Source organism: Antedon mediterranea, chromosome 8 (assembly GCF_964355755.1).
Source record: "Antedon mediterranea chromosome 8, ecAntMedi1.1, whole genome shotgun sequence".
Taxonomy (NCBI): domain Eukaryota; kingdom Metazoa; phylum Echinodermata; class Crinoidea; order Comatulida; family Antedonidae; genus Antedon; species Antedon mediterranea.
The window spans coordinates 15,007,408-15,031,100 of record NC_092677.1 but is presented as its reverse complement, the minus strand read 5'-3'; the positions used below and the strand labels follow the sequence as shown (position 1 = coordinate 15,031,100).

The following is a 23,693-nucleotide window of genomic DNA, read 5'->3' as shown; positions in this document are numbered from 1 at the left end:
TTGTTGTCAACAAAAAACAGGTCTGATTATAAAACGAGTTTAGAATTTAATGATGTATTGTCCCTTGAAACACAAAAAGATGAAGGTCAAAATATTCTAAATTTAAATTGGCCATATCAAAGTAATATTAAAGTTATTCACTTTAAGTTGAAAATTCGAGCCAAAAGCAACAAGTTTACGTAATTAACAGGTAAAATAGTTTGATTACATTTCGTCTGGAAAATCGTCGCGAGCGAAAGTAAACAAAGATTTAAACCACGAGTACGCATTATGCATGATGCTAATTAGGATTGTTTACAACTCGTTACGGTTGAGAAGGTACTTTCACACAGATCGTGAGGAAGTTTTATAATTATCATACAGACTAGCCTAACAAGCATGTTTCATTATGGGATATGTTTTGATCGAAAACTTTGACTAGAAGTCAAAGTTATTTTTTTAAACAAAAAACGTCTGTATTTCAGTTAAATGATTTTTTTTCCGACAAATTTTTGGTGATAGTTAATAACTATTATGATACTTTAAAATGACCCACCTTTTTTCGAAATCTGTTATTTTTTATTTTTTTTAATTAGTCAAGGGACAATACATCTTTAAATAAAAAAAAAGGAAGATAAAAGTCTACAGCACCCGGTATTCCCAGAGAAAAACCCATCCATGTACATTAATCATGCTTAACGGACCAATCATTGAGCCCTGTTGAGTAGAGCCACTGCTCAACGGACCAATCATTGTACAGAGTTGATGGAAGGCCCTGCTCAACAGACCTATCATCGAGCCCTGTTGAGCAGACGTATGACGTCACCATATTAGAGCTGAAAGAAAGTTACTTCCGGCGTCTCGTCGCGAAGGGAAAATATCGGTGTAGGGTAGGCCTAGAACAACTAGGAGGGGGAATATCCGTTGTGTAGGAAGGTTTCATTCCTATATTGTGAATGCTATACTGTAAGATCATTGATATAAAGTAAGAAAAGCCTTTGGCCATTGCTGATCTCGGCATTGTAATGAATGAACTTGTGTTTTATTAATAATATTAATACTAGGAGGCCTAGCCTAGCCTAGTACTACTACTACCAGCCTGTACCTAGCCTAGCCTAGATAGAGGGCAGACTAGGCCTAGCCAAGGCCCTAGAGGCTCGGGTTAGGCTAGGCTGTATCCTATCCTACCTGGCTAGCCTAGGTTATAATCTCTACTCCAGCCTAGGCTAGGCTACTAGCCTCTAGGCCCACACAGGGCTTAAATAAAGGCCCCTCTACTCTAGGCTAGGCTAGGCCCTAGCTAGGGCTTAGGCCTAGTCATTCTTTTGGCGACGAGTTGACCTGCTTCCCAGAGTAGAGGCCTAGCCCTATTAATATTTACAGTAGGCCCTATATGCCTATACAAAACCATTAATAAATAATACCATTACCATATGTTCTCTATATTTTAAATACTAATTTAATGGTAAAAGAGGATAATATTGTAATTTTACATGTTTCTACTTTTTCTCAGGTGAGAATGGAAGGTGATATCATCAATCACGAGTGTACCATTTGCAAGCGAAAATTCACTGTAAAGTCGAATCTCACCCGCCATATGAAGATACATGGTGAACGCAAGAACTTTAAGTGTGATGTATGCCTCAAAACTTACACCCTAAAGCAATACTTAGATAGACATAAAAAGGTACATCAATACCCATCCATTGCACTATTTAAAGAGGGTGAAGCAAGACTCAAATGTAGCAAGGAAGCTCTGAATGTGGCTGGAATGAATAATACGAATATTGATCCTGTGTGGTTGGACCCAAAGACAGCAGAGACTGCAGCCAAAAAATCAGCCAACAATGATTTGTGGCAATCTGCTATAGTAATAACTTTTGGAAAATATATGGGACAATCGTTTAATTGGCTTCTTGAAAATGATGTAGGTTATACAGTTTGGCTTCTGTATGAATTCTGTCAGAATGGCGACAAATGTCTCCACATGAAGTGGCAAAAGGAGCAGCTCCTGCAGTTTGTATCTCAATTTCCTGCTGTCAAGATTCATCTTGATAATCGCTTGAAAGTAAGATGTTTATTATTTTATTTACACATTCTATATTTTAAATAGTATTTATTCGTTTTACTATTTTTTTCTGTTTAGAGAGCCATTTTGATCGTAATTTATTTTACTTTTGGTTATCCCGCCGGCTTCTGAGTGTACCTATATATGGCTTGACCCTTAGGGGAGACAAGCGTCTTTAAACGTGCAACATCTGGTCCACTGCACCTTTGATCATTTATTTCGATTTTGCAAATTTTAATTATTTTTGATTATATTAATAAAATTTAGAATTGTCATGTTTTTACGTTTACATTTCAGAAGTACAAAGAGACACAAGAACCACCAACAGACATGGATCCAGATTACATTGAAGATGCTGAACTGTTGGCTCTTGCAGGTGTGTTGAAAGCTCTTTGTTATATATATTTTTGTTAACATGCTTTCCTTCCAATCCTGAGGTCCTGAGTGAGGGTTCGAACCTGATTTGTGCCTCGTTTACTTTTATATGAGACTTGGTTTATAACGCATGGATACTTTATATTTTAAATTTAAACTTAAAAATTTAAATGTATTTTTATACCCCAAAGAAAGAAATTTAAATAAAGAATATTTAAGAGGCTTTAACTTATGTTTATTTTCACTCTTAATTTTAGATAATTTGCTTCAACAATCGGAGGTACCTGTTACATCAAAGCTCACAACGGTGGAAAAGATTGTTCCAGTTCCCTCGACATCACACTCCTTTTCTACCGCGACATCAGACACATCACAAGATGGGCAAACATCTCTTGCCCAATCAATCAGCTCAGTATCTGATCCGACCATTTTAGAGGGTTGGCAAAAGGTTTGGGAAGAGCCAGCTCCACTGCAACAGGGCATCATGTTACCAAATGTCAAGTGGTTTAAATATGACATGCAGTATGGTCTTTTCCAATATGCTAGTCCACAGATGAATGCGAAGGGGGAGATGGTGAAGCGAAAAGTATGCAAACCTAAAATGCACTTCAATCCACCACCTATACCAACTGCGATCAAAGGAGAACTTCCCAACATGCTTGCTTTTTTTTCCACACCAGTGTTCTTCTGGAGACCGGTTGGCATCATGGGAGTTAAAGTGAAATGCCCAAACCCAAACTGCCCTGCTCCCCCTGATACCTACCTGTCAAGATGTGGATTCGGAAATAATCCACGCCAGGTATGTGGACTGAACTTTCATTATACTTTGTTAACGGAGAGGTTGCAATGCAGTTACTGCATGCATATGCGCAAGGCTGGCAAGGCTGACAGCGACAAAGAGAAAGATGGAAAGCAACAGGAGCGGCAATATAGATGGCTTGCCTACAGCGCTGACATACTGATGAACTTAGCCCCTGCAGTTCGTACAATATTTCCAGCTATCGTGTGTGGTAAGAGGGCTATTGACAGAAATGTCGTCTCCCTACTGACTGATCGTCTCAATGCAGTGTCAATGACCAAATGCCAGAGGATGCTGCAGCATGGGCATGACGAGTGGTATGCAGAAAGAAGGGACATGTACCAGACTCTTCTGTTTCAGGCACATACATCCACCAGTAGTGCATCTCAGCCAGGAATCCTTCCTTTTATCAAATCTCCAGGCAGCTACACCCCTCCTGTCCCGCAGACTCCCGTGCCTTCTCCTCGAGTGCTCCGCCGTGCACACCTGATCATGGAGATGGAAAAAATGTCAGTTTATAGAGCCTCCATTCTGAGTGTAACTGGAGAGATTCTTTGTATCGATGGAACTAAACAGGTTAGAACATTTTATACTGATCACTGTTTTGTCTATTTGATAATTTCATGTAAGCTTCTATTTTCGTTTTCTCTTACTTCATTTTATCAGATTCTCAAGAAAATCTATGGCGATGGAAAAAACTCTATGCAGTACCTCACTAGTGTCCTAAATGAGTGGGGTCAGTTTGTGACAACAGTTGCTGTGGCTGCAGAGTCGGAGAGCTGCTACAAGCGGATGGCCTGTGGTCTCATTGCCAGGTTCAAACGAGCCAATGCACCAGCACCCAAGATAATTTATGCAGACAACAATTGCTGCAGGTGAGTATAATATCCTAACCTAATGCCTGAACATAGAATGGACGGAGTAAGAGAGTGCTATGCATTGTGCTCGCGTCTAATTGGCTTTTCAACTTTTTTTTCCAGAAAGATGCCGAGTTTAATTCCCTTTTTTTTTCTTCCCATGTTTCCCATCTATAAGTTATCTCATTAAATTTAATGTAAATTAAATTGTAGTGATGGAGGGACAGCTTGGCTGGAAAGGCTATTTGAAGACTGGGCGAATGAAGGGATGGTTGTGCGGCTGGACATCCGTCATTGGTTACATCGATGGGATGCAGTTGTAATAAAGCAGAGCCATGCCAAGTATGGTTCTTTCATGAGTGCTCTCGCTGGTGCCATTTTAGCTTACAACAAGGATGATATGCTGAAGCTTGTCGGAGCAGTGAGAAATAGCAACGAGGAACTCTACTCACAATACAGTGATCAGCAGATGATGTATTTTGTGAAGCCGTACCAGCTGAAGTCCTATGTCCGCCGTATAACACGTGGTGTCGAGGTAAGCGAAATGTAATTACTTAATACAGTTAATACATTACTGGAAAAATAACTATTATCATGTTTTCTTTGTGCATGAATCGGTTTAAGACATTCGGTAAGAGTGTCGGTAGTGCGGTTTTGGTTGAGATACGTAAAATAGCTGAGTATTTTAATGAACATTTGAAAGAAACTTAATTATTGTGTCCTTTTAAATTCTATTACAGGTGAGTGCTGTCACTATTGAGGTCATCCTTCAGGAGTTTAAGGGTCCAGCCGGACTCGACATTGATGGCGTTCATTTGTTTAAATCATTAGAGGCAGTTGATGCTTACTGGGCAACTGCCAGTAAACATCTGAGTTGCATGCAGGTAATTTATCGTATTTCCCCTATGCTACCTCAAAGGCATTTAGTATTATAATTGTCAATTGTCAAAAATTATGTTTTGCATATATTTCATTTAGGATCCACCAAACATTCCCCTGTATGTTATTACCAAGGAAGTTACTTTGAATGGTGTTAAGCTGAACAAATACAGATGCCGCAGAGGCAGTAACTCTCTGGAAGGTCTTCATGCCCACATGTTTAGAGCCATCCCTTCACAACGGTGTGGAATAGCACCTTTTCAGGTAATCATTTAGTTTCAAAACCATTCTTATTTTTACAATAAATATTAAAAAGGGACGTCTACCCAAAAATTGTCTATTCTTTATATCGTTCAGTTAATAATATAATATGTATCATCCATATTTGTGAATTATTACAACTTTTGTAGCTTGGAAAAATACCTATACTTTTACATACAAAAAGTGGGTACTTTTTGACAATAGCTAAATAAACTAATAACTAACTAAACATGGGTAAATTAGTTTCTCTAAACAAAACCAAAGTTTCCTCAACACGTTAAGCATTGTTTCTTCATTTAATTCTCTCTTTTAGGTGTACCTCATAGCGTTTGCAGTACAATGGAACAACCGCATGGAGTCGCTCAAGGTTACTGGAGGTAGGGGGAGAATTACCTCATGTGTTGACCCTCGTCAAATCCAGCGTCTAAACCAGCAGGCAGAGGTCTTGTTTGGGAGAGAACATATGTATGAACCTAATTTCACAGCACCCATGCCCTACCCAGACAAGTCCATAAGCCAAGAGGAGGAGGAACTCCTAGGTTTAGAGTATGCCTACTGCCAGTCCACCGATTTCACATCAAAGGACTATTACATCAAGAAAGGTGAGATTAATCACAAATTATTGTTAATAATCTTGATATTTTGGTTTAAAATCTGGGATGTATTGCACTGTATCATTGTTATATACTTTAGGTTTGTGAGTCATCCTGTATGTTTTAATTATGATTTCCTTGTGATGATGATTGATTGTGCTTGTCAATTTCAATAATTATTATTATTCTTTATTTGTGTTTACAGTGGAAGAAGAGCAGGTCAAAGAAGATGAAGGAGAAGAAGAACAAGAGAGTGAAGCGGAAGATGAGGGCGTCGACGTTGCCACATCAGAGACTGATGATGATCCTATCGATCACATTAGTGTAGACCATGTGGCTCTGAACAAGGAGGAGAACAGAAAAGAGGAGAGTCCAGCAATGCAAGATGTTCTGATGGCCCCTTCCCATCTTCATCTTCCAGGATTCATTGAGGTGGAGCATCTGGCCATGCTCCTTCTGGAGCTGACTGATGACTCCAACTTCCACATCATTCCTGTCTCACTCAGACGAAAGATCGCAGATGCGGCTGGGAAGCTCTCGGATCACGATAGGTCAGCAGCAAATTTTGTTAAGAAGTATGAATCTCGATGGGGATATACTTTATTCGGTAGATGTCTAGGACCAGACTCGCCTATGACGAGTGCCGCCCAAAAAACAAAATTCGGCTGGATGAGGTATGCCCAGGCAGCACAAATCAACGAAGACTCCCGTCTACTTTACCTAATTATAAAGATGCTGAGAAACAGACCCAATATTAGTCATCACACATCACCGACGAAGACTGCCAGCCTAATCAAAGGCCAGTATAAAAGAATTGTTGACCGGGTCAGAGATGATCCAATTCTATCGGGTCTTCAGATACCTCTACCCAATATAAACATGAAGTCGATTACAAATTTTTTTTCAAAACAAGAAAAACAGGCAAATTTCACAGCAACAAGCATGCCAAAGGTTGTCTCTCACAAAAGGGTTTTTTCCGATGCATTGATGCCTGATGCTCTAACACTCCCTTCACAATTATCACCTCCAGACAGGCCACAGGTTCAATATCCAGTTGTGGAACATGTTTCTGGAAAAAGACGCTACCAAAAATGTAGAAGCAACGATGCTGAGGTACTTCAACCTGAATGTCTAGACAATTTGAATAAACCATCTAACAGCTCACTACAAAAGGTACTCCCTAAACCAGCTACTACAACTCCATCACTTCCAGTAAGGCCATCTGGTGCAATTCTGTTGATTGTGCCTTCGCAAGCACAGGGACCATCTGTGACCTTCAAGCCATCAACAAACCAATGCTTGCCCTTTTCCTATCGACCACCACCTACAGCACCGCCAAAGCTTACACCATATCATCCAAGGTCACAGAAGCCTTGTTCTGTTTGCCATGTGCCAAAGTGTGGAGGACTCCGGAAGCGATACACTCCATCACGTGAGAAGACTGAAAATAGTGAACAGAAGATTTTCACCTTTTGCCCAACATCAAGACGGTCCACAACCCTTGGATTTGATGAAGTGTACGATGACTTTGATCATTTCAAAAGGGCAGTTGATGAAAAGCTTCTGGGGCATTCCATGTAATATTTCAGTTTTATTTTAGCAAAAGCTGAGTGCTTTAAATGCACACCCTGTGCATATTTTATATTTTTATGTTATTTTATAAATTTTATATATTTTATATATTATGAATAGTTACATTGATGTTTTGAATACAAACTTTTGAATTTGTCAAAAATGCTCATTCTTTATTTCGGTATTAGTTTAGCGAGCTGAGTGCTTTAAATGCACACCCCGTGCATTATATTTTTGTTATTTTATAAATGTTATATATTATACATTATGAATAGTTACATTGATGTTTTGAATACAAACTTTTGAATTTGTCAAAATTGCTCATTCTTTATTTCGGTATTATTTTAGCGAGCTGAGTGCTTTAAATGCACACCCCGTGCATTATATATATGTTATTTTATAAATGTTATATATTATACATTATGAATAGTTACGTTGATGTTTTGATGGAATACAAACTTTTGAATTGGTCAAAAATGTTCATTCTTTATTTCAGTATTATATTTCAGTTTTATTTAAGCAAAAGCTGAGTGCTTTAAATGCACACCCTATGCATTTTTATATTTTTATGTTATTTTATAAATTGTATATTATGAATAGTTACATTGATGTTTTGATGGAATACAAACTTTTGAATTGGTCAAAGATGTTCATTCTTAATTTCAGTATTATATTTCAGTATTATTTAAGCAAAAGCTGAGTGCTTTAAATGCACACCCTGTGCATATTTTATATTTTTATGTTATTTTATAAATTTTATATATTATGAATAGTTACATTGATATTTTGATGGAATACAAACTTTTGAATTGGTCAAAAATGCTATTATTTATTTCAGTATTATATTTCAGTATTATTTTAGCAAAAGCTGAGTGCTTTAAATGCACACCCTGTGCATATTTTATATTTCTATGTTATTTTATAAATTTTATATATTATGAATAGTTACATTGATATTTTGATGGAATACAAACTTTTGAATTGGTCAAAAATGCTATTATTTATTTCAGTATTATGTTTCAGTATTATTTTAGCAAAAGCTGAGTGCTTTAAATGCACACCCTGTGCATATTTTATATTTTTATGTTATTTTATAAGTGCTATATATTATGTATACACAAGTTGGTGTATGTGTCATGATGTTATATTAAATCAGAACACAAAAGTAAAATAAATATTATTTTGTCTTTTATCCGTTTCTTTTGTTTAGTTACAGAAATATGCCTTGTAAGCAAGAGGTCCTAGGTTTGAATCCCATGGAGTCATTTTTCACTCAATACTTCTTAAATTGTGAATGGAAATACACTCACCAGGACCTCTTGGTTACATGGTGAATATCAGCTAGACCTCAATGTTCCTTTAGTTTGTTCTTTCCGATAGCCACTAGGATCCGTGAACACTCTCAAAGCGTGACAATCCGCACACTAGTCTGTAAAGGTTTACGGGACAATCCTAGATATTAAAAAACCCTTGACTACATGACGTTGGCTGATGAAAAGATGCTAGATAACAATCATTTATTTAAAAGAAAAGAAAAAAAAATGATATAAATAAAATATTGCCATTAAATTATAATAAAACTCTAAACGCAAGGTTAAAAAAAAAAAAAAAAAGAAAAAAAAAAATAAAACTTCCTTGGTCAGCCTGGATAGTAAGAGAGATCAGGTCACGTGATAAGAGATCGATTTCCAGGCATATGTACCTAGCGGGGTCGTGGGCCATTCCCAGGCGGTCTCCCATCCAAGTACTAACCGGGCCCGACGTTGCTTAACTTCGGTGATCGGACGAGAACCGGTGTTTTCAACGTGGTATGGCCGTAGACAATCAAAGCATTGTACCGTGGTGTCATATTTCGTACTATAGAGGGCACCACATAAGCGAAATACATACAACAACGCCCCCCCCCCCCTCCGCCCCTTACTATCAGGTTATGATGGTCGGAAATATTGCAACAAACATCATCTATCGATTAGTGTATATTAATTTATGAATTTATGTAATGTGTACGAGTTGTTGCAGAACAAATAAACCAACAATTATTTATTTTTATATAGTGCACTTAATACGTTTGTTGTCAACAAAAAACAGGTCTGATTATAAAACGAGTTTAGAACTTAATGATGTATTGTCCCTTGAAACACAAAAAGATGAAGGTCAAAATATTCTAAATTTAAATTGGCCATATCAAAGTAATATTAAAGTTATTCACTTTAAGTTGAAAATTCGAGCCAAAAGCAACAAGTTTACGTAATTAACAGGTAAAATAGTTTGATTACATTTCGTCTGGAAAATCGTCGCGAGCGAAAGTAAACAAAGATTTAAACCACGAGTACGCATTATGCATGATGCTAATTAGGATTGTTTACAACTCGTTACGGTTGAGAAGGTACTTTCACACAGATCGTGAGGAAGTTTTATAATTATGCATACAGACTAGCCTAACAAGCATGTTTCATTATGGGATATGTTTTGATCGAAAACTTTGACTAGAAGTCAAAGTTATTTTTTTAACCAAAAAACGTCTGTATTTCAGTTAAATGATTTTTTTTCCGACAAATGTTTGGTGATAGTTGATAACTATTATGATACTTTAAAATGACCCACCTTTTTTCGAAATCTGTTATTTTTTATTTTTTTTAATTAGTCAAGGGACAATACATCTTTAAATAAAAAAAAAGGAAGATAAAAGTCTACAGCACCCGGTATTCCCAGACAGTTTCGCTTCCACGGACTAACCGGTTCTACAACAGACCAATCACATAGTCTGAATTTTCTACAACAGTCCAATGAGATTGCAAATCAGCTCTACAACCTGTACAGCATTTCTACAACAGTCCAATCACCGCCCTCAATCTCTACAACCTTCTACAAACTAATTTGCATAAGTATATCCATGACGTCAGATCCTACCATTAGTAAAGTTATCGCTGAAAACTTTTGACAAAAAAGAAGTTATTAAATTTGATATTTTGCTATTTTTATGGACAAAGCGGTCGTAGATCACCGCTAATGTGCTAGGCCTAGCTAATAGTATAGTACTACTGTGTAGGGATATCCGTTGTGTAGGAGGGTTTCATTCCTCTCTCGTGAATACTATGCTGTAAAGATCATTGATAAAAAGTAAGAAAAGCCTTTGGCCATTGCCTATGTGTAAAATGGTGTTGTTATGACCTGGCCTGGTTTAGTCTGCCTGATAGCTAAGCCTAGCTAGGCTTTATAAGTCATATAGACTGTGAGCTACCGTAACCCCCCCCCCCCCCCCCCCCTGGGGATTTTATGACCCATACATTTTTGGAAACCTCACACATATAGGTTTTCAAATCAGGTTGTCTGCACATTGCGCAATGGTGCGTAAACCGATGAGGGCGCTTTTTCCAAAATGGCCGCCAAATTTAATAAAATATTATATAATTGATAAAACAGTAATTTATATGCTAAAATTAACTTGTTTTTTAATTGTTCTGTATTGAAATAATGTGTGGTCAGGTCATGGTATATGTTTGTATTCCGAAAAGTCAATATAGAGGGCGCATTTCAAAATGGCCGTCGAAAATCATAAAACTTAACAAAATTGAAGTAATTACTAGAAATGATTATATAAACAATCAGAAAAATGTCAGAATGTCATTTTACCATTCAATAATTTAACTGGTACTGACATTATTTGATTAAACTAATAAAATAATATTATTATTATTAAAATAAATACAAAAACTACTATCGAACAAATTAGTTGATGCATGACATTCAACTTTAAACCAATCAGAACACAGATAGCAGTGTAGTAGTCTAGTTGATCAGTTGTATGAAACCAGTCTAGTCATATAACATTGAGCTAAATTATCGAAGAAAATTGTGCTTTTTCAACAACAAAGTTAATTCATAGTAAGTATTACAAGCAATTTGCTCTCCTAGTACAGTACATGGTGCAAAATGTGGACTAGCCTAGGCCTAGGAGAACTTGGTAAAACTGCACAGTTCTGGCTTAACTATATGGATCGAGTTTGGCTTATCCTTCAATTTCAAAGAGCAACTAAGAAAACAATTTTGATTTGCATTTAGCTAGCCTACAAAGAATGTGTAGTCTGTTTTTTAGCTACGACCACCAAAACTATGCTAGATATACAATGGTGTATTTCCTGTCTCTCCTAAACATATCAGAGACACATCCCGGAGCAGAGGAGCTCTTGCGACACAATGGTTTCAGCGTTAAACGATCACAAATTCCGATGTCAAGAAATGCTGTTGACATCACAATTGAACAAACTATCAACCGTCACGCAAAGTGCCATGGTGGAATCATAGGATTCAGCAGGAACTATTCGGCATATCATAGGTGGTGCACGACAAGACACAGTAGGGCTGGTTACCAGCAAGCCACAATGGAAATGGCAGACATGGATAACATGGAATCGACTTCACACAAGGGCTTGAAGTCCTCACACATCATCAACAGTGAACAAGATATCAGATGAGATCGAACATGATCTCCTCCAGGCTGATAATATTGGAAAACAGGCTTACGACAAATTTGTTACGCAACGACTTGTTGAAGGCACAGTAAGTTTTCATCATCCAATCAAGAAGTGTAAACTAAAGACATTTGTACAACTTGCCAAATCCTGTAAGATCTCGGGACAGTCAAAGAAGACCAAAGAAGTAAAAGCTGAAAGAAATGTATTTGGTCAGCTTGTACTTTTAGCAATGAAGCATGACATTAGTATGGAGAGGGTGCTTAGTTTCTCATTGGGCCCTGTTCCATGGGCACTTGCAACGGCTGATGGTGTTCCAGTGAAGACAGACAAGGCAAAGCTTATGCATGCATTGGTAGGCGAATCGAACACAATAGAAAGGCCGGCTGGAGAAACAACATATATTGTTCACTGAATGGCTCTGCTGCAAGCACAGATGGCTTTGCCTGATACATTTGGAGACCTGGCAGAGAGTATATTTGGACAGCTGCCTAAGGTAAAACGTGTGGACTTTGTAACTGATACCTACCTCCCACTATCAATCAAAGGAATTGAAAGGGCTAGAAGAGGTTCTTCTAAATCCCATATAATTAAAGGAGTCAAGACTAAAGTGCCACGAGACTGGAAATCGTTTCTGTCAAGCGATGACAATAAGATGACACTAACAGAATTTCTACTAAGTGAATGGAAAAAGAATAAATATGCACCAAATCTTCATGGAAGAGAAGTTGTATTTGGCTATACGAATAAATGCATAAGTCTGAAGAGCAATGATGGCCGAGAAACTATGTCTGATGAACTTACAGGGTTATCGTCAACACAGGAAGAGGCTGATACGAAGTTGATTCTCCACTGTCTGCAAATTGCCAGAAATTCATCATCCAATTCTACCATAATCATTCGATCTCCAGACACAGATGTCTTCATTCTTCTGCTTCATCACACCCAGGAACTGACTCAAACAATACTATTTGATACAGGTGTGTTGGCAATAAAAGACGTCTTGTAGATGTGCATAAAGTCATAAGTGATGTGGGAAATGATGTGTGTCATGCCCTTCCCGCATTACATGCATTCAGTTGTTGTGACACAACCAGTGCATTTGTTCGTAAGTGGAAACTACTACCTTTGAAGATCCTCAAACAGCACCAGGAATTTCTTGGTGCATTTCTGACTCTTGGCCGATCATTGGAAATTGCAGATGAAACTCATGAAAGCTTGGAGCATTTTGTGTGCCGTCTTTACAACACTAATCTACTGTAACTGACATTAACACTTTGCGACATGATAAATTTCTGGAAAGATTTAGTGTCAAGCCAGGTGCAATACTTTCGACCTATGATGGCATGGATATGAGCCTCCCTCCACCTTGCCGAGATGCTCTAAAAATGCATGTTAAAAGATCTAATTATCAAGCGTTTATTTGGTACCAAGCACACCAAGCCGTACCAAATATCCCTCAACCAGACGGGCATGGTGTATTCAAAATGAAAAGTTGGACTTGAAGTGGACGGAAGGTGATATGATGCCACATGAGCTGGTTGACGTATTGGTAGAGGAACAGGAAGAGGAGGATGAGGAGGATGATGATGAGCAAACTGAATTTAACAACTTCATGGACATTTTTTTTGACACGGAAGAAGACTAGATAATCTTGTTATTGAAACTTTTATTGTAAATAGTAAGAAATGGCATTTCCAGTTACTTTTCCATACAACATTCTACTAGAGCAACTATAAAACCACATGTTCTGAAAAATTTGCAACAATTTCCAAATGTATACTACCAGTAGTTAGAGAGATATGATAAAACCAGGTCAAAAGTCATAAAGGTCATAAATGTCACTTCCGGTAATTTTTTGACAAAATGTTTCATTAGAGCAAATAGAAATATGCATATTGTAAACAATTTGAGATCATTTACAAGTGTCTATCATGTAAAGTCAATGTTATGTCTTTAAAATATAGAAAAAAACCCAATAGTGCACTTTTATTAGAATTGTTGGCAGCCATTTTGACAAAACGGTCAGAAATGGCATTCCCAGTCCCCTTTACATAAAACTCTCCATTAGAGCAAGTATAAAACCACATGTTCCAAACAATTTGCGACAAATTCCAAATGTGTACTACCAGTAGTTATAGAGATATGACAAAACCGGGTCAAAGGTCAGAGGGACAAAAATGTCATTTCCGGTCAAATTTTTACAAAACTTTTCATTAGAGCAAATAGAAATGTGCTAACTGTAAACAATTTGAAACCATTTATAAGTCTCTACCATGAGTGGTTGCCAAGATAGAGGCACCTGAGCCTATGGGCAGCCATTTTGAAAACGCGCCCTCACGGGAATACGCACCACTGCGCAATGTGCAGACAACCTGATTTTAGTTCGTATATGGGTAGGGTTAAAAAAAATACTGGTCCCGAAAAATCCCCAGGGGGGGGGGAGGGTCCCGTGTTTGAGCCCACAGTCTAATAATAGTAGAGTAGGTAACCTATGGCAAATGTTGCCTACTTAGGCTAGTAGAGTAGGTAAGGTAGTAGGCCTGGGCCTATGACTTTTTCGGCCGCCGACGATCTCGGCATTGTAATGAATGAACTTGTGTTTTATTAATATTATTAAGTACGCCTAGAGGCTAGCCTATATATAGGCCTAGGTCTAATAGGTAGGTCTAGCTCGGCTGTACCCTACCTGGCTAGCCTAGGCTTACTAGCCTCTAGGCCCACACAGGGCTTAAATAAAGGCCCAAGTCATTCTTTTGGTGACGAGTTGACCAGACCTGCTTCCTAGAGTAGAGGCCTAGGGCCCCGCCCCCCCCCCATATTAATATCAATCAATCACGAGTGTACTATTTGCAAGGGAAAATTCACTGTGAAGTCGAATCTCAACCGCCATATGAAGCTAAATGGTAAACGCAAGAACTTCAAGTGTGATGTATGCCTCAAAACTTACACCCTAAAGCAATGTTTAGATGGACACAAAAAGGTACATCAATACCCATCCATTGCAATCTTTAAAGAGGTCGAAGCAAGACTCAAATTTAGCAAGGAAGCTCTGAAAGTGGCTGGAATGACTAAAAAGAACATTGATCCTGTGTGGTTGGGCCCAAAGACAGCTGAAACTGCAGCTAAAAAATCAGCCAATAATGATTTGTGGCAATCGGCTATAGTATTAATTCTTTTGGAAAATATATGGGATAATCGTTTAATTGCGCTACTTGAAAATGATGTCGGTTATACAGTTTGGCTTCTGTATGAATTCTGTTAGAATGGGGACAAATGTCTCCACATGAAGTGGTAAAAGGAGCAGCTCCTGCAGTTTGCATCTCAATTTCCTGCTGTCAAGATTTATCTTGATAATCGCTTGAAAGTAAGATTATTATTTTATTTACATATACTATATATTTTTAAATAGTAATTTATTCATTTTACTATTTGTTGTTATCTATTTCTGTTTGGAGAGCCATTTTGATCGTAATAAGTGTATGGCCATGGTACTACCCATCACACTACTGGTATTATGTTGCAGTCAAAGCGAGAGCTAGCCATCTAAAATGAAAACACGACAAACCATCAAGAAAGGCGTACGCAAGTTCCAACATGTTGACATAGAACTGAGTGAATATCATCGTGTGAAACATGTGGGACCATTATGCAATTTGGATGAACGCCAGATGTCGATAACTATCGGTAGGTGGAAAGATGACCTTACTTCATCAAAAATCATCATGGATGGACAGATGGACTGGTTACAATATCCAAAGTCACAATTACAGCATCAAGGAATCCATTATCTAGGAATCCATTATCTGCCTGTCATAGAAGCTTCAGCTACTGATTTGACCACAATAAATACAGTATAGTAATACATAGGAGCCTTGATATGGCCAACAAGTTCATGTTGTCCCAAATTGTATGTGTGTTTGATCAAGCAGTATATGCAGGGCCGTAGCCAGGATCTGTCAAGGGGGGGGGGGGATGGGGTTCGGACACTAAGTATTTGGGTCACACCCCCCCCCCCCCCTTCCTGGGGGTGGGGCCTGAGGCGAAGCGAATTTTGTTAAATGACACCCCTATATGGCCAGAAAAGACACTCTCATGCAGCAAAACGATCGTACTTGGACTATTTAAAGCTTGGTTCCCACTAGCGACGCAACGTAACGCAATCTACGCAATATAAGCAAATGCCCTTCCAATAATAATTGTGTTTTCCCCCGCCTGCGTGAAATTAAACCTACGACGTTTGCAGCACTATTGCGTCGTCGGTTCCCACTTATGATTACGTAATACAGCCCCGAATACAGCACTTTGCATCGATACGTCGCTGCGTTGCGTTCTAGTGGGAAGAACCACGCTTTAAGGACGATAACATTTGTTGCCGTATGTTAGATGCGCGTGCTGTGTGCGGAACCGCCGATTGTTTGATAATTCAGTCGGTATTTTGTTTTGCGTTCAAGGTCAATGCGAACGTACGTCTAAGAGAAGCCCCGAAAGCACACTGGGTGAAGGAAAATGCAATTCATAATTATAGCTCTATCTATAATATTTATTTACAGCAATTTGTTGATGAAATTAAATATGCCAATGTAAATAGGTGTTATTGATACAGTTTTAAGTATGTATCGGCTGGTGGTGGTCTAGAAAAAAATAATCGGATGCCATAATGTGAACTACAGTACATGATACCATAGATATTATAGTGTAATATATTAATATTCACTATAATCCTCTATGATGATGATACATTATACTCAAAGCCACACATAAATACTAATGTACGTTGGAAGGCTATATACTTTATGCATGCTGACTGCTAGTGATCTAAACAATAGGTACGCAGTTGTCGGGCGGTGTCCTTTGTACGAATCGTTCGTGCCCCAGCTCGCTCTGAGACGCGTCAATATCATGTTACATATGCAGGAACCAAACATTTATTTTTCAGGTTATATTTGGCAATTCATTTACAGACACGTATCGCTCGAAGTACGCTCATACAGGGAAGAAGGTACTGTATGAGTTATTCACGAACGAGTTTACAAATTTTTCAATTTACAAACAACCTTTTGTACTGTGGGGCACGTATTTAGAGGATTTTCGGGGATGAGGGTGAGGTATTGGGCATGTCGGGGATGGGGGTTCGCAGTCGGTTAAGGGGGGTTCGCTGTAAAGGGGGGGTTCGCCCGAACCATAAAAACCCACCCTGGCTACGGGCCTGATATGCGAAGGAGATCAGATGGGCAGATGAAAACTTAAAGAAAAAGTTAGTAGTTCGTCTGGGTGAATTTCACACATGTATGTCATATCAGTCATTGGAAAAAGGTTTGCAGATGCTGGCCTTAAAGATGTTTTTGTAGAATCTGCAATTATTGCAGGTGGTTCAATAAATGGTGTCAGAAACAAGAAAAATGCCGGTGCTATTTGTAGGATGTACTGTATGAAGAATTTGTTAAAAGAAAAAGAGAAGCGAATGCTACATTTGATTTCTGGAGCTCGTTTATCGACATGATTTCGTTATTTATTGATTGATGTATACCCTAAATGTACAATGGATTAAGAGTGATGGGCCACATGGTATTTTTGAAAAGGGTAATATGGGGGAGCCTGCAAGTGTTCAAAAACAAGATGAATTTTCACCCGCCACATTTATTATAGATTATTAGCAAAGTATTCCATATTTCCCTATTTATTTATGCTTTTACAGGTCCTTTAAAAAATCTATGGTGATGGGAAGGGAACTATGCAGTATGTAACAAGTGTGCTCAATGAATGGAGGAAATTTTTGACTACTACAGTTGTGGCCTCTGAAGCAGACTCCAGGATGGCCGTTGGCCTTATTGCTCAATAGAAAATGATGATGGGTGGTCTGGCTATTAAGTCAGTTTATTGCGACTGGTGAAAAATGTCCAGAGCTGAGATGGCAAACGGGGAGGCTTTTGGAGTAATGGTGGTGCTTGCTATCATATGTGGCAAGCGGGCAGTTGATAAGAGCGTGGCCGCTCTACTTGCAGACAGACTGAACTCTTAACTGAACTTATTAATATGGGGGAGCCTGCAAGTGTTCAAAAACACCCGCGACATTTATTATAGATTATTGGCAAAGTATTCCATATTTCCCTATTTATTTATGCTTTTTCAGGTCCTTAAGACAATCTATGGTGATGGGAAGGGAACTATGCAGTATGTCACAAGTGTGCTCAAGGCACACAAATACACATGAGGAGAAGAGTTTCATATGTGTGACATGTGGTAAAGAATTTAGTTTAAAGCAGAACTTAATCAGTCAATCAAGGCAACATCAATACCCATTCATACCCACATATAGATATGGAGTGGCACAATTGAAGTGCTCTAAAGAAGCGCATATATATATGACCAACTTCCAAAAGAACAAAAGAAAGTTCCGACACGATGGATAACGTCAGAGTCAGCTGAAAAGACTTCAACAAATACAGGCGGCTCATTTTGGAAAGCAAGCATAGTGATAAAAGAAGACACTTGTGGTGTTGTATATCAAGTGAACTGTCATAACTGCGATAGTATGTATGTTGGAGAAACAGGACGAGCGCTGAAGACCAGGATTAAAGAACATAAAACCGAAGTTGTAGAACAATGCAAAGGTGTTTCAACCAGATCAAGCAGAAAGTCGGCATCAGAAAAGTTTCACAGCTCGGCTATCACGGATCATATGGCGACTCTTGGTCACACACCCAATTGGAACAACATCAAAGTCTTAGCAAAAGAAACTGAATGGAACACAAGAAAAATAAAAGAAGCGATACAAAAGATTACACCCTAATAATATGAATAGAGATGAAGGAGCATATGAACTATCGCACATTTACTTACACCCTAAAGCAATATTTAGATGGACAAAAGGTACATCAATACCCATCCATTGCAATCTTTAAAGAGGACGAAGCAAGACTCAAATGTAGCAAGGAAGCTCTGAAAGTGGCTGGAATGACTAAAAAGAACATTGATCTTGTGTGGTTGGGCCCAAAGACAGCTGAGACTGCAACTAAAAAATCAGCCAATAATGATTTGTCGCAATCGGCTATAGTATTAACTTTTGGAAAATATATGGGATAATCGTTTAATTGGCTACTTGAAAATGATGTCGGTTATAATAATATACAGTTTGGCTTCTGTATGAATTCTGTCAGAATGGGGACAAATGTCTCCACATGAAGTGGCAAAAGGAGCAGCTCCTGCAGTTTGCATCTCAATTTCCTGCTGTCAAGATTTATCTTGATAATCGCTTGAAAATAAGATGTTTATTATTTTATTTACATATACTATATTTTTAAATAGTAATTTATTTATTTTACTATTTGTTGTTATCTGTTTCTGTTTGGAGAGCCATTTTGATCGTAATAAGTGTAAATGGCCATGGTACTACCCATCACACTAATGGTATTATGTTGCAGTCAATAAAGGGAGAGCTAGCCATCTAAAATGAAAACACGACAAACCATCAAGAAAGGGGTACGCAAGTTCCAACATGTTGACATAGAACTGAGTGAATATCATCGTGTGAAACGTGTGGGACCATTATGCAATTTGGATAAACGCCAGATGTCGATAACTATCGGTAGGTGGAAAGATGACCATACTTCATCAAAAATCATCATGGATGGACGTTACAATATCCAAAGTCACAATTACAGCATCAAGGAATCCATTATCTGCCTGTCATAGAAGCTTCAGCTACTGATTTGACCACAATAAATACAGTAATAAATAGGAGCCTTGATATGGCCAACAAGTTCATGTTGTTTCAAATTCTATGTGTGTTTCATCAAGCAGTATATGCGAAGGTTCAGGAGAGCAGAAGTTAGTAGTTCGTCTGAGTGAATTTCACACATGTATGTCATATCAGTCATTGGAAAAAAGTTTGCAGATGCTTGCCTTAAAGATGTTCTTGTAAAATCTGGAATTATTGCAGGTGGTTCAATAAATGGTGTCAGAAACAATAAAAATGCCGATGCTATTTGTAGGATGTACTGTATGAAGAATTTGTTAAAAGAAAAAGAGAAGCGAATGTCTACATTTTATTTCTGGTGCTCGTTTATCGACATGATTTCGTTGTTGCTTATGTTTCTACGAGCTACTAGAACATCAGATTGGTAACTTCATTTAGCTGCTACAAGCATGATGTTACCATGGTTCATTGCCTATGATAGAACTAATTATGCACAGTACCTTCCAGCCTATTGGGCAGAGATGGTACAATTGAAGACAACTCATCCCAACATCTATGACACCATAAGTCAAGGAAATTATTTGGCAAATATGCCGGGAAAAGTTTAAGTGGTTGCTGGAGAATGATGTAGGCTGGGTAAAGTGGCTACTAAATCCTTTTATCAGTCAAATAGAAACCAGTTCCCATCTACGTTGGCAGAAAGAGAGGCTATTAGAAATCGTCCAAAACTTTCCCCCTATTACTACAGTATATCATATTAATGATAGTTTTTAAATGCAATTATTTATTGTGATAGTTACAAACGTTTTTTTGTTTTGTTATTTCTATTGACCAGTAGTATCATAATTTTTTTTACCTTTTAGAAACCAGTGACGATGAATTTATTGATGATGAATTTATTTGAAGATGCTGAGATAAATCTTGGGATGAGAAGATGTATACCCTAAATGTACAATGGATTAAGAGTGATGGGCCACATGGTATTTTTGAAAAGGGTAATATGGGGGAGCCTGCAAGTGTTCAAAAACAAAATGAATTTTCACCCGCCACATTTATTATAGATTATTGGCAAAGTATTCCATATTTCCCTATTTATTTATGCTTTTACAGGTCCTTTAAAAAATCTATGGTGATGGGAAGGGAACTATGCAGTATGTAACAAGTGTGCTCAATGAATGGGGGAAATTTTTGACTACTACAGTTGTGGCCTCTGAAGCAGACTCCAGGATGGCCGTTGGCCTTATTGCTCAATAGAAAATGATGATGGGTGGTCTGGCTATTAAGTCAGTTTATTGCGACTGGTGAAAAATGTCCAGAGCTGAGATGGCAAACGGGAGAGGCTTTTGGAGTAATGGTGGTGCTTGCTATCATATGTGGCCGCTCTACTTGCAGACAGACTGAACTCCGCCTCGATGACAAAGGTGCATCGGTTGGTTCAGCAGGGCCATGATGAATGGTACAGTATACTGACCGCCTAGATCTGTACCAGACGCTGTTGATTGAAGCTCAATCGACCAGTACCTTGTCCCCATCACAGCTTGGGATACTTCCCTTCACTGGACAAAAGTGTACTCCACCAATCCCTTCTGTACCCATTCCGTCTCCTTGAGTTCTGCACCGTGCCCATCTTATGGAGATGGAGAAGATGGTGGTAATTTTATGATATAAGGAATAAATACATTTATTATAGAATATTATAGATTATTGGAAATGTATTCCATATTTCCCTATTTATTTATGCTTTTTCAGGTCCTTAAGACAATCTATGGTGATGGGAAGGGAACTATGCAGTATGTCACAAGTGTGCTCAGGGCACATAAATACACATGAGGAGAAGAGTTTCATATACGTGTGACATGTGGTAAAGAATTTAGTTTAAAGCAGAACTTAATCAGTCATTCAAGGCAACATCAATACCCATTCATACCCACATGTAGACATGGAGTGGCACAATTGAAGTGCTCTAAAGAAGCGCTTATATATATGACCAACTTCCAAAAGAACAAAAGAAAGTTCCGACACGGTGGATAACGTCAGAGTCAGCTGAAAAGACTGCAAAAAATACAGGCGGCTCATTTTGGAAAGCAAGCATAGTGATAACATTTGGCAAATATGCTGGGAAAAGTTTAAGTGGTTGCTAGAGAATTGTTATATATGCATGTTGTAACGACGCCTTTGGCGTGCCATAATTGCTCTCTCTCTTCTGAATAAATGTTTAGTTGTACACGCTGTGTTTAGAGCCCTTACTTTGCATTATAATTTACTATATACAACATAAATTTTGGCGACGAGGATGAGCATGGCAGTTATAATAGGAAAGGTGGAAGAATTTGATTCATCTTTAGAAGCTTGGGATTCGTATACCGAACGGTTAGATCAATATTTTGTAGCCAACAAGGTCGATGATGATCGGAAGGTACCGGCATTGCTTGCACTCATCGGACCGAAAACGTACACGCTACTAAAGAATTTGTGTTCACCGGAGAAACCAGCGACACTGTCTTACGCAGATTTAATTACAAAGCTCACGACACATCTTTGCCCAAAGCCATCGGAAATCGCTGAACGATTTCGGTTCTACAAAAGAGAACAGCATAGCGGGGAAAGCATTGCTTCATACATTGCTGAACTACGAAGGTTAGCCATTCATTGCAATTTCGGAAACACTTTGACCTCGACACTGCGAGACATTTTCGTCTGCGGGTTGCGTCAAGAGAACATTCAGAAACGTTTACTGGCGGTTCATGACCTTAAATTAGATGATGCAATTAAAACCGCTGTAGCTATGGAAACAGCAAGTCGTGATGCTACAGAATTTCAGAAAACAAGGACACCAAATACTACAGGTGAGAGCAATGTAAATAAGTTTACTACAAAAAATTACCAATCTAAAAGACACCAAGGTCATAAACAAAGTAAAGCATCTACACACTGTTACAGATGTGGTAATACAGGCCATAAAGCTGATCACTGCAGGCACATACATACTGTTTGCAATTACTGTTCCAAGGAAGGACATCTAGAAAAAGTATGCATGAAGAAAAAGAAAGACAATAATGTGTCAAAGCCTAACACTGGTAACCTTAAAAAGAATGTACAGTATGTACAGGGAGAGGAAGTCAACTATGAACCTATGCTATATGCAAATCATAAGTCAAAAGTGGAGCCAATTATAGTGGTTGCATCTATAAATGGAAAGAAAATCCCTATGGAATTGGACACTGGATCATCAGTATCACTGATTCCAGAGTTGACCTACAAGAAAGCATTCCAGTCGTTACCATTACAGAAAACTACAATTAGGTTGAAAACATATTCTGGTGAGACTATTGTACCAATAGGCATGCTAAATACTAAAGTGTGTCTTAACAATCATGAAGAAATTGCAGAGTTATTGGTCGTTCCATTGAACGGACCAGCCTTATTCGGACGTGATTGGCTAAAGAAGTTTAAATTAGATTGGCATGAAATAAAAGCCATTGATGAGGCAAAAGCAACAACTAAAGGTCTGGATGAAATTTTAGAAAAACATAAAGCTGTTTTTAAAGATGAATTGGGGAAACTGGAGAATATTAAAGCTAGTATCTACATCACTGAAAACAGCAAACCACAGTTCCACAAGCCAAGAAATGTCCCATATTCAATGAGGGACAAGGTCGAAAAAGAGCTTGGACGACTACAAAATCAAGAGATTATTAGCCCTGTGAAATACAGCGAATGGGCAGCTCCCATTGTACCTGTACAGAAGAAGTCAGGGCAAGTTAGAATCTGTGGTGACTTTAAAGTTACAATTAATCCTGTGATGAAAGTAGAACAGTACCCATTACCTAAAATAGAAGATATCTTTGCATCTCTAGCAGGAGGTCAGAAATTTACAAAAATTGACCTTAAACAAGCATATTTACAGATGGAAGTGGAAGACACTTCAAAGGAACTGTTAACTATTAATACGCATAAAGGGTTATTTAGATATAACCGACTTCCATTTGGTGTAGCCTCAGCTCCTGCAATCTGGCAAAGATCGATGGACCAGGTACTGCAAAATGTACCCTTTACATCTTGCATATTGGATGATATGATCATCAGCGGAAAAACAACTGAGGAACACTTAAAAAACTTGGACACAGTTTTAGAGAGAT

At 38.3% G+C, this 23,693-nt stretch overlaps 1 protein-coding gene and 1 pseudogene across 1 annotated transcript; one reads left to right on the top strand and one right to left on the bottom strand.

The window, feature by feature from the left end:
• Window positions 1-1,420: 1,420 nt before the first annotated feature.
• Window positions 1,421-8,479, top strand: LOC140056339 (uncharacterized). The gene is made up of 9 exons (XM_072101684.1): window positions 1,421-2,047; window positions 2,345-2,423; window positions 2,680-3,797; window positions 3,888-4,096; window positions 4,292-4,613; window positions 4,819-4,962; window positions 5,057-5,221; window positions 5,532-5,820; window positions 6,017-8,479. Exons 1-9 carry the CDS (start codon window positions 1,442-1,444, stop codon window positions 7,390-7,392), a joined length of 4,308 nt encoding a protein of 1,435 aa, XP_071957785.1. The 5' UTR covers window positions 1,421-1,441; the 3' UTR covers window positions 7,393-8,479.
• Window positions 8,480-9,083: 604 nt separating this feature from the next.
• Window positions 9,084-9,204, bottom strand: LOC140057870 (5S ribosomal RNA; annotated as a pseudogene).
• Between the last annotated feature and the right edge of the window lie 14,489 nt (window positions 9,205-23,693).

Bases quoted from the DNA above. Each gene is read 5' to 3' on its own strand.
- LOC140056339 (XM_072101684.1), top strand. From the start codon at position 1,442: ATGGTAAAAGAGGATAATATTGTAATTTTACATGTTTCTACTTTTTCT. The intron at 2,424-2,679 runs GTGTGTTGAAAG...TCTTAATTTTAG, and splicing joins TGAACTGTTGGCTCTTGCAG to ATAATTTGCTTCAACAATCG. The intron at 5,821-6,016 runs GTGAGATTAATC...TTGTGTTTACAG, and splicing joins GGACTATTACATCAAGAAAG to TGGAAGAAGAGCAGGTCAAA.